This window comes from Salmo salar, chromosome 10 (assembly GCF_965601325.2).
Source record: "Salmo salar chromosome 10, fSalSal1, whole genome shotgun sequence".
Classification (NCBI taxonomy): Eukaryota; Metazoa; Chordata; class Actinopteri; order Salmoniformes; family Salmonidae; genus Salmo; species Salmo salar.
In genome coordinates this window covers 52,541,381-52,553,423 of record NC_138300.1, presented here as the reverse complement: position 1 = coordinate 52,553,423, position 12,043 = coordinate 52,541,381, and the positions used below count along the sequence as shown (strand labels likewise).

The 12,043-nt window shown below is 42.6% G+C and overlaps 1 protein-coding gene across 1 annotated transcript; it reads left to right on the top strand.

The window, feature by feature from the left end:
- The first annotated feature begins 7,965 nt into the window (after nucleotides 1-7,965).
- Nucleotides 7,966-9,560, top strand: LOC106560602 (phospholipase A and acyltransferase 4). The gene is made up of 4 exons (XM_014123648.3): nucleotides 7,966-8,062; nucleotides 8,287-8,383; nucleotides 8,983-9,260; nucleotides 9,362-9,560. The coding sequence occupies exons 1-4, from the start codon at nucleotides 8,039-8,041 to the stop codon at nucleotides 9,467-9,469; spliced, it is 507 nt and encodes a 168-aa protein (XP_013979123.1). The 5' UTR covers nucleotides 7,966-8,038; the 3' UTR covers nucleotides 9,470-9,560.
- Nucleotides 9,561-12,043: the final 2,483 nt, after the last annotated feature.

Below are 12,043 nucleotides of genomic sequence, written 5' to 3'. Positions count from 1 at the left end.
CACATACACCTGCAGGACCGGCTACAAAATACTTTACAAAACTTATATAGACCAACAACAAAACACAGAACATACCAAGAAGCTCTCTTCCTAACAAAGGAACAATGGCTTTTAAAGCTAGGAAGGAGTCGGTAATTGCCGACAGCTGTATCCCCTAACGAGAGGGCGGGATCAGAGCTCCAATCGGCAATGGGGGCCAACCAATCAGCTGCTTGGGGGAATCCAGGAAGCCATTTCCTGAAATACACACATACATATACACAAACCCACAACACAGAAACTGGGGAACGTAACACGCCCACCACAAAAGCTGCAAACTTCCAGTTTGCAACAACAAAAAACACGCATCCCAGTTACTAAACCTGCGATAGAGCATCGGCAACCACATTCCCCGAACCCTTCACATAGTTCATCTGTACATTGTATCCTTGTACAATCAGAGCCCACCGCATAGGGCAGAGGTTCTGATTGTACATTTGCTTCAAAAACACCAAAGCTGTCATCAAGGCAAAGGGTGCCTATTTGAAGACTCTCAATATGAAATATATTTTGATTTGTTTAACACTTTTGGCTACTACATGACTCCACGTGTTAATTCATAGTTTTGATGTCTTCACTATTATTCTACAATGTAGAAAATAGTCAAAATAAAGAAAAACCCTTGAATGTGTAGGTGTTCTAAATCTTTTGACCGGTAGTGTATATATTATATATATTGTGTTGTATTCGGCGCATGTGACAAATACAATTTGATTTACTATGAAGACTGTTGGAACGCATTTTTAAACATTTATTTTTATTTTATTTCACCTTTATTTAACCAGGTAGGCAAGTTGAGAACAAGTTCTCATTTACAATTGCAACCTGGCCAAGATAAAGCAAAGCAGTTTGTCACATAACAACACAGAGTTACACATGGAGTAAAACAAACATACAGTCAATAGTACAGTAGAAAAATAAGTCTATATACAATGTGAGCAAATGAGGTGAGATAAGGGAGGTAAAGGCAAAAAAAGGCCATGGTGGCGAAGTACATACAATATAGCAAGTAAAACACTGGAATAGTAGATTTGCAGTGGAAGAAAGTGCAAAGTAGAAATAGAAATAATGGGGTGCAAAGGAGCAAAATAAATAAATACAGTAGGGGAAGAGGTAGTTATTTGGGCTAAATTATAGATGGGCTATGTACAGGTGCAGTGATCTGTGAGCTGCTCTGACAGCTGGTGCTTAAAGTTAGTGAGGGAGATAAGTGTTTCCAGTTTCAGAGATATTTGTAGTTCGTTCCAGTCATTGGCAGCAGAGAACTGGAAGGAGAGGCGGCCGAAGGAGGAATTGGCTTTGGGGGTGACCAGTGAGGTATACCTGCTGGATCGCGTGCTACAGGTGGGTGCTGCTTTGGTGACCAGCGAGCTGAGATAAGGGGGGACTTTACCTAGCAGGGTCTTGTAGATGACCTGGAGCCAGTGGGTTTGGTGACGTGTATGAAGCGAGGGCCAGCCAACGAGAGCGTACAGGTCGCAGTGGTGGGTAGTATATGGGGCTTTGGTGACAAAACGCATGGCACTGTGATAGACTGCATCCAATTATTGAGTAGGGTATTGGAGGCTATTTTGTAAATGACATCGCCGAAGTCGAGGATCGGTAGGATGGTTCAGTTTTACGAGGGTTTGTTTGGCAGCATGAGTGAAGGATGCTTTGTTGCGAAATAGGAAGCCAATTCTAGATTTAACTTTGGATTGGAGATGTTTGATGTGAGTCTGGAAGGAGAGTTTACAGTCTAACCAGACATCTAGGTATTTGTAGTTGTCCACATATTCTAAGAACCGTCCAGAGTAGTAATGCTGGATGGGCGGGCGGGTGCAGGCAGCGATCGGTTGAAGAGCATGCATTTAGTTTTACTTGCATTTAAGAGCAGTTGGAGGCCACGGAAGGAGAGTTTTATGGCATTGAAGCTCGTCTGGAGGGTTGTTAACACAGTGTCCAAAGAAGGGCCAGAAGTATACAGAATGGTGTCGTCTGCGCAGAGGTGGATCAGAGACTCACCAGCAGCAAGAGCGACACAATTGATGTATACAGAGAAGAGAGTCGGCCCAATAATTGAACCCTGTAGCACCCCCATAGCATTGAAACCAGGATGTGGCCAGACCAGCTTCCTCTCATCAGTTTTTGGCCTCAAGCCCAGAATTTTTTTCAGACATTTATCGGTGTGAAACATCCTAAACCAGTACATCCTCCTTAGTCTACGTGATAAACGACAGATGTGTGGAATGGGTCAAAGTGGAGCTTGCAAGCATTACGACCATATATGGAGGGGTTGTAATTTTCCACCATAGTGTGCACATGTAAGAGTAATTGTGTGTATTGATGATGAGAGAAATAAAGAGACAGAGAGATCAAACCAGATGCTGTATCTCATTGAATACGATCAAAGAGTTCTGACTCCATCGACCATGTTCAGATATCAGTTTCACTATGGTGTTAGGGGCGGCAGGTAGCCTAGTGGTTAGAGCTTTGGGCCAGTACTCTGCTGTTAGGGGCAGCAGGTAGCCTAGTGGTTAGAGCTTTGGGCCAGTACTCTGCTGTTAGGGGCAGCAGGTAGCCGAGTGGTTAGAGCATTGGGCCAGTACTATGCTGTTAGGGGCAGCAGGTAGCCTAGTGGTTAGAGCATTGGGCCAGTACTCTGCTGTTAGGGGCAGCAGGTAGTCTAGTGTTTAGAGCATTGGGCCAGTACTCTGCTGTTAGGGGCAGCAGGTAGCCTAGTGGTTAGAGCATTGGGCCAGCACTCTGCTGTTAGGGGCAGCAGGTAGCCGAGTGGTTAGAGCATTGGGCCAGTACTATGCTGTTAGGGGCAGCAGGTAGCCTAGTGGTTAGAGCATTGGGCCAGTACTATGCTGTTAGGGGCAGCAGGTAGTCTAGTGGTTAGAGCATTGGGCCAGTACTCTGCTGTTAGGGGCAGCAGGTAGCCTAGTGGTTAGAGCATTGGGCCAGTACTCTGCTGTTAGGGGCAGCAGGTAGCCTAGTTGTTAGAGCATTGGGCCAGTACTCTGCTGTTATGGGCAGCAGGTAGCCTAGTGGTTAGAGCATTGGTCCAGTACTCTGCTGTTAGGGGCGGCAGGTAGCCTAGTGGTTAGAGCATTGGGCCAGTACTCTGCTGTTAGGGGCAGCGGGTAGCCTAGTGGTTAGAGCATTGGGCCAGTACTCTGTTGTTAGGGGCAGCAGGTAGCCTAGTGGTTACAGCTTTGGGCCAGTAACCGAAAGGCTGCTGGTTCGAATCCCGGAGCTGACAAGGTGAACATCTGTCATTCTGCTCCTGAACAAGGCAGTTAACCCACTGTTCCATGAGCGCTGAAGACATGGATGTTGATTAAGGCAGCCCCCCCCTCATCTCTCTGATTCAGAGGGGTTTGGTTAAACGCGGAAGATACATTTCAGTTGTACAACTGACTAGGTATCCCCCTTTCCCTAACATATTACTTCACTCTCCCCCAATTCTGGAATTGGAATATAGGCTTCCACAAATACATTTCCAGAAGAACATCATACCTGGAGTTACCAAATGGATGACCTCTCCATTTCCAATGTACAGAGCCCAGTGTTTGTATGGACCTCTGTTTATCTCAATCATGTCACCAATCTCCATCTAAGAATAAGGTGGGTAAGAAGACATGTAATTATGTAACACCCCCTTCCCCCCCACACACACGCAGTCCTGTTTTACTAACATATTTCCTCTAACCCCTAACCCTAAAGCTGGTCCCCACAAGTATAGTTAAACATGTCCACACACACACACACACACACCTTTTATGGTATTGTTGATTAATATAATTTAGCATTAGTCAAAGATCAGCAACAGTACTTACTGTGGTCGGGCTCCTGGTTTTCATGTGAATGTTGATTGTGTCTAGTTAAAAAAATCTTGCCCTTTGATTACAAGATCCAAAACTAACATCCTGCTATTCAATTTAACTCTAAAGACCCAACCGTTTTTGCAACTAGCTCAACCTCTGGCTTAGAATGTTTGTTTCTCGATTCATTTTACTCACTAATTCAGAAAGGAAACACCACGTAGAAATATATTTAACCATTTATTTTTAAAAAATGAATAATGCAAGTCTTGGCGACATAGGTTCTGCTCCTTCAGGGTAGCTCACTGCCTAAGCAAAGTAGAAATATTTAAAATGACCTACAAGCAGTGAGTGCAGTAAGCTATAATAATTCGCCCAAACAGCAGAACCACACACCTGACTATGTGTAGCTACGGCAGAAAGCTTTGATTAGATATGATCAAATAGACCAGCTAAAGTCATCCTACCATTACAGGACTGTATACTATAGACCAGCTAAAGTCATCATACCATTACAAGACTGTATACTATAGAACAGCTAAAGTCATCCTACCATTACAAGACTGTATACTATAGACCAGCTAAAGTCATCCTACCATTACAGGACTGTATAATATAGACCAGCTAAAGTCATCCTACCATTACAAGACTGTATACTATAGAACAGCTAAAGTCATCCTACCAATACAGGACTGTATACTATAGACCAGCTAAAGCCATCCTACCACTACAAGACTGTATACTTTGTAGCATGACCTGTGTAATGTACTGTATGTCTCATTTGACGATCCGCAGGATTCCTTCGCAAGATAAGCTGTTATCTTGGCATATAGGAATATTCTATGTATCTAACTAACAACAGTAAGCAATACAAACCCAGCCGTTCTGGAGACACACCGCCGGGTGCTCTCGCTGAAATCATCTGGTGGGTCTACATTAAAATATCTCCTTATCTAGCAAACAGCCTTAAGTAATGACACAGCCAACCACCTGTAGCTATATGCAATGTTCTTTATATCAAGTAGCCAGAAAAGACGACAACATGTAGGCTATTGACCGTGGCTGACGCCATCATAGCAAACATAATGAGGCATGATACTGGCAGACCTCATCGTGTTCAGGAGTTTAATAGACCAGTGAATGGCATTCTAACATTACATGGCTGTCTACCATGCCTATGTGTGAAAGCTAACTATGTATGTTCAATGTTAGCGAGCTAGCTAACATTGGCTATAACTTGCAATGCAAATGGATTTCTGTTACTACTCAGATCATACACGTAACGTTAGATAGCTAGACTCTTACCCGTATACATGGATGAACGCTTCACGGCAGACTGTAACCCTTTAACCTTTAACTCCATTTTGTTTGTAGCTACATCTTGTTTAGCCCGGGTTATGTCAAGTCACTCTGGTTTACACTGACCGTGTGCTAGCGAGTAGACCAACACAACTTTTTCCCACTGAATTTTGTTGATAGCACCTGCTAAATTTAGGAAAGCAATGTTGTTGAGAGCAGTAGCAACACTTTTGCAGTTATTCATGGGTAATGTTATATCTTTCAAAAAAAGCCGCAGTAGCAGAGATTATCTACACATACTGAGCAGCTCACGTTAGAGACAGAAGCATGCTACATGGCAGACCAATCCGAACTCATCTCCGAGCATGTCCAGCCGAGCCATTATATCAGCCAATCAGGTTCCTTTCTTTTTCCGTGGCTAAACCAGCTAGGCTCATAATTTAACAATTTTATTCGTATTTACAGATTGGATACAAGTTTGTTATTAATGCACATGAATGTTCACATGTTCCAGAAGACATTTCTGCCTAAAAACAATTTTGACCAACAACAAAAAAAAGACGATAAAACGCCTCTGCTGTGAAGTTGTGACATGCGACATACGCCTAGCTTCCTGAAACGGGTCACAATTGCTAAAAAAAAAAAGTAATCCATCAGCCGGAAAGTAGAGCATTGCAGTAGTCTAACCTAGAAGTGACAAAAGCATGGACAAATTTTTCTGCATCATTTTTGGACAGAACATTTCTGATTTTTGCAATGTTACGTAGCTGGAAAAAAGGTATCCTTGAAACAGTCTTGATATGTTCGTCAAAAGAGAGATCAGGGTCCAGAGTAACGCTGAGGTCCTTCACAGTTTTATTTGATACAACTGTACAGCCCATCAAGATTAATTGTCAGATTCAACAGAAGATCTCTTTAATAAAATCAACACTCTGATGGCATAGTCTCAGAACTGTCTGGTGACAATCCACAAACACAACAAACTGATAAAATTCTGTAGTACAGAGACATTACAAGCTAATTGTTAGAAAGTGTTTGACTTCATAATGTTCATGTCCTCTTGTTCTTCCCTTAAGGTCTGCGGGGTCACCAGGGTCAAGGTTCAGGTCAGTGGGGTCATCTACTTCTGGCCTACCACCCGTGGAAGCCGGACCTCGTTGGAGCAGAGAGGTCGGGGAGAGGTTACTAACACTTTCACCCGCCTCTTGCTCGAAGTCAGCTACCACCCAGAGGATGCCCACAGCCACAATGGCTGTGAGTCCCAGGGTAAGCAGAGTGTCCCTACTGGGTTGTAGGAGGTCCCAGGGTAAGCAGAGTGTCCCTACTGGGTTGTAGGAGGTCCCAGGGTAAGCAGAGTGTCCCTACTGGGTTGTAGGAGGTCCCAGGGTAAGCAGAGTGTCCCTACTTGGTTGTAGGAGTGAAAATAGTAACATATTCTTCTGGCTCTGCTACCTGCTTACAGTGGGAGGCATGGATCCAGGTGTCTTTCCCTAAGCACTTTACCTTCGCTGGGGTAGTGAGGGCGATCTGATGTGGTCCTTTCCACCTGGGTTTCAAAGGTTCTTTACAGCTGTTGTGCCTCCTGACCATTACCCAATCTCTCCAGGCTGGAGATCGTGATGGGGACGGTTGTCTGGGGGAGTTTGGGCAGCAGAAACCTGTGAGGTGAACAGCTCGAATACATTAAGTCAGAGCTATACAGTACTTCATCATACTGTCATCCAACAGATGCAGATCAGAGACTGCAGCTGGTGTTGACTCGGGTCCTCATGGGATGGGCCATCAGTACCTCATGTGGACTGAGGCCAGTTTTCAGGACCAGGGTGGAACACATTGAAAACAAGGCAATGGATAGCACATCCACCCAGGCAAGTCCTGTTTTGAGCACATATTTTTTACACTTTATTTTTCAAAACGCCATTGTAGCGTTCTACAAGTCCAGAACATTCCGGATGAAACAGTACATGCAAATTTCTCTTAATTTGCATCATGTCACACAATTCTTTCATTATCTTCGAGGTGAAATGTGTCCCCCTAGCGTTAACTAAACTTTGTGGTACACCGAGTCTTGGAACAATATCTTGTAACAGGCACTTAGCCAAAGTCTTTGCTTCCTCATTTGCTTCAATCCATTTAGAGTAACTGTCAAGCATTACCAACATATAATTCTTTCTTCTACAGGCAGGCATGTGAACAAAATCTTTTTGCATATTTACCAAAGGGCCCGAGCGGACTGGTAGGCTTGACAAAGGTCTGTGCTTGCGTTTCCTACGTTGTGTTCTACAACTACAGTAGGTTGACTATGACCTTAATATGGTGACCTTAATATGGTGACCTTAATATGGTGACCTTAATATGGTGACCTTAATAATATGATTTAAAACCAGTGTCAGAGGAAGGCCTGAAGAATTGTCAAAAACTCCAGTCACCCAAGTCATAGACTGTTCTCACTGCTACCGCATGGCAAGTGGTACCGGAGCGGCAAGTCTAGGTCCAAAAGGCTCCTTAACAGCTTCTACCCCCAAAGCCATAAGACTGCTGAACAATTCATCAAATGACTACCCGGACTGCTTGTAGGTCATTTTATATATTGCCGCTTTTCTTGGGCAGTGAGCTACTCTGAAGGAGCAGAACCTATGTCGCCAAGACTTGCCTTATTCATTCTTTATTAAGGGGTTAAACATATTTCTATGTGGTGTTTCCTTTCTGAAGTAGTGATTATGTAGAAACAAATATATAGAAAAAGAAACATTCAATGCCAGAGATAGAGCTAGTTGCAGGAACGCTCGGGTCTCAAATAGTTAATTTGAATAACAGGATGTTGGTTTTGGACCTTGTAATCTAAGGGCGAGGTTTTTTTCATTAGACACAGCCCACAGTGAGACATTCACATGAAAACCAGGAGTCCGACCACAGTAAGTACTGTTGCTGATCTTTGACTAATGCTAATTTATAACAATCAACAGTATCATAAAAGGTGTGTGTGTGTGTGGGACATGTTTAACTATACTTGTGGGGACCAGCTTTAGGGTTAGGGGTTAGAGGAAATATGTTAGTAAAACAGGACTGTGTGTGTGGGGGGGGGGGGGGGAAGGGGGTGTTACATAATTACATGTCTTCTTACCCACCTTATTCTTAGATGGAGATTGGTGACATGATTGAGATAAACAGAGGTCCATACAAACACTGGGCTCTATACATTGGAAATGGAGAGGTCATCCATTTGGTAACTCCAGGTATGATGTTGTTCTGGAAATGTATTTGTGGAAGCCTATATTCCAATTCCAGAATTGGGGGAGAGTGTAAACATCATCTGATATCAAATGTTAACAGCATAGTACTGACCCAATGCTCTAACCACTAGGCTACCTGCTGCCCCTAACAGCATAGTACTGACCCAATGCTCTAACCACTAGGCTACCTGCTGCCCCTAACAGCAGAGTACTGGCCCAATGCTCTAACCACTAGTCTACCTGCTGCCCCTAACAGCATAGTACTGACCAAATGCTCTAACCACTAGGCTACATGCTGCCCCTAACAGCATAGTACTGATCCAATGCTCTAACCACTAGGCTACCCGCTGCCCCTAACAGCAGAGTACTGGCCCAATGCTCTAACCACTAGACTACCTGCTGCCCCTAACAGCAAAGTAAAACTGATACCTGAACATGGTTGGTAGAGTCAGAACTTTATGAACGTATTCAATCAGCTACAGCATCTGCTGTGCTCTCTGACTCTTTATTTCTCTCATCAGCAAAACACACATGTACAATTACACTTACATGTGTGTATACACACACACACACACACCTTTTACTTTCTTCCTGTTTTGTAGATGGGCCTTCAAGAGTAGTTTTCTGCAGTGTTAGCTCATCCAGCGGCAGTCTTTCCTGTAAAGGCATGGTTACAATAGAGAAGTTAAAGGATGTGGCAGCAGGGAATACTTACAAAATCAACAACTACTTGGATGACGAGTACAAACCAAGGCCGACTGACGTCATTATGGGGGAAGTGGACAAAATGAGAGGCCGCACAATAAAATATGGCCTCCTTGGAAACAACTGCGAGCATTTTGTTACTTTCCTCCGTTATGGCAAATCAGAGTCCAAACAGGTAGACATGACAGTATAATTGAGAGAATATTCTAATTAATGCTTTGCTTGATGAGATGCACTCCATATTAATTTATTTTCTGCTTGTCTTTTTCCTTATAGGCAGATGACTTCATGAAGAATGTGTTAGCTGGTCAACTAGGCCTGTTTGGTGTAATGGCTGCTGTTGCTGTTTCTACAGTTGCTGCAGCTAGCACAGTTAGTAAATAATTTATTGGTTCTCTCATGAGTCCATGGAGAATGTCAGTGATGCAAAATGTTGTTTATAGCCTAATGAATAAAGGACCATCTCAAAGACCAATGTAGTTGTGTGGTAATTTTTCATTCAAAGCAAACAGAATATTAAATTAATACAGTTGCCTTTATATTACCAAAACCATATTACCATGACCTTGATTAATACTGCAGGGGGCTAAATCAGGGTCACACAGTGTTTCTGGGAAGTCTTAAACAAATCAACTTAGAAACAAAAGTATACACCTCACACACATGGTTATGGGCTTAAACAAAAGAAGACACCTGTACCATGTCAGATATAGAGATGAAATGTATTACATTTTGAGTTTGCATCCCAATATTAGACTTTATATACACTACCATTCAATAGTTTGGGGTCACATAGAAATGTCCTTGTTTTTGTCCTTTAAAATAACATCAAATTGATCAGAAATACAGTGTAGACATTGTTTATGTTGTAAATGACTATTGTAGCTGGAAACGGCTGATTTTGAATGGAATATCTTCATAGGCATACAGAGGCCCATTATCAGCAACCATCACTCCTGTGTTCCAATGGCACGTTGTGTTAGCTAATACAAGTTTATCATTTTAAAAGGCTAATTGATCATTAGAAAACCGTTTTGCAATTATGTTAGCACAGCTGAAAACTGTTGTTCTAATTAAAGAAGAAATAAAACGGGCCTTCTTTAGACTAGTTGAGTATCTGGAGCATCAACATTTGTGGATTCGATTACAGGCTCAAAATGGCCAGAAACAAAGAACTTTCTTCTGCAACACATCAGTCTATTCTTGTTCTGAGAAATTAAGGCTATTCCATGCGAGAAATTGGCAAGAAACTAAAGATCTCGTACAACGCTGTGTACTACTCCCTTCACAGAACAGCGCAAACTGGCTCCAACCAGAATAGAAAGATGAGTGGGAGGCCCAAGGGCACACCTGAGCAAGAGGACAAGTACATTAGAGTTTCTAGTTTGAGAAACAGACACCTCACAAGTCTTCAACTGGCAGCTTCATTAAATAGTACCCGCAAAACACCAGTCTCAATGTCAACAGTGAAGAGGCGACTCCGGGATGCTGGCCTTCTAGGCAGAGTTGCAAAGAAAAAGCAATATCTCAGACTGGCCAATAAAAAGAAAAGATTAAGATGGGCAAAAGAACACCGACACTGGACAGAGGAACTCTGCCTAGAAGGCCAGCATCCCGGAGTCACCTCTTCACTGTTGATGTTGAGACTGGTGTTTTGAGGGTACTATTTAATGAATCTGCCAGATAAAACATGGTCCTGAGAACCAAATCATGAAATACTTTTCCCAATAGATCCTTTTCCAGTACACACTGACATCACGCACAGATGCACGCAACTCTTGGCGGCAGTAAGAAAGCCATCGCCATCGGCGCCCATTCAATATAGCCTATACGTTTTTATTACTTCTAAACAAAATGACTTTGAGGTTCTCATACACTTACAATGATGTTTTGATTCTTGCTTGAACAGTCGCTAAGATTATATTTGCTTGTGATCTTTGCAAAATAACTATTTTGGATGCTACAGTTGCTAGCTAGAATGCTAAAGCTCATTGATATCGGCTGTAGCAAAAGCTAGCTAAAGAGCCATTATACTGGTTGAAGTGTTTCTTTAAGAATAATGCAGTTGATTTGCGATGACAAACATTATATTAAGCAGGACATTCAAAAGAGCCTTAAAATCCAATAATATTCCAAAAGTAGAGACAAATGCACTCATAAGCAACATGTAAATATAGGCTTTTTTCTATAAGAACTCCCTTTGTTCTGACACCAACTTGTGCGCATCATCCTCGTGCAGCAATGTTTGCAAACACAGAAAGGGGTCTATGAACAGGATTTCAGACCACCAACAGAGGGCAGTAATAGTTTACCTACTGATGTATGGGGCATGAGCATGGAACTGTTGCAAACTGTCAGACATGAGCGAGATTTGGGATTAACACATAAAATGTTTAACATTTAACATAAAATCTTTGAACATTCTAGATAAGGCATTCTAGATAACACGTAAGCATGTTATATCTATGAACATTTTGAAGAATACAAGCCTCCACGTCCTGAGAAGGCTCGAGAAGTGGCTTGATTAGACTATAGATAATATCATATCAAAATCAAATGAAACTTTATTGGTCATGTACACATATTTGCAGATGATATCGCAGGTGCAGCGAAATGCTTTTGTTTCTAGCTTCAACAGTGCAGGAATACCTAGCAATACAAACATGAGGTAGTCCTTCACTGTTGATCTTTATCAAGAACTACATTACTGTAGGGTAGTGGTTCCAGATCTTTCACGATTACTGTGCCACCAACTGAATTTTGCTCTGCCCGGAGTAATCCTGAAGTGCCCCCTCATATGCATTTTACCAGTAAGCCTATGGTCTCATGAGTTTTCTCAAGTATCCCCTGTGGATATACCAAGTACGCTCAGGAGTCCTAGCACCCCTGGTTGGGAAACCAGGGGTTTTTAAGTAAGCATTTCACTGTTGTATTTTGCGCATGTGACAAATACAATTT

What these genes read in the sequence shown, in the direction of transcription:
- LOC106560602 (XM_014123648.3), top strand. Translation starts at nt 8,039, where the DNA reads ATGAAAACCAGGAGTCCGACCACA. An exon ending in CATCCATTTGGTAACTCCAG is followed by an intron (nt 8,384 to 8,982) that starts GTATGATGTTGT and finishes CCTGTTTTGTAG; the next exon opens with ATGGGCCTTCAAGAGTAGTT. An exon ending in GCAAATCAGAGTCCAAACAG is followed by an intron (nt 9,261 to 9,361) that starts GTAGACATGACA and finishes TTTTCCTTATAG; the next exon opens with GCAGATGACTTCATGAAGAA.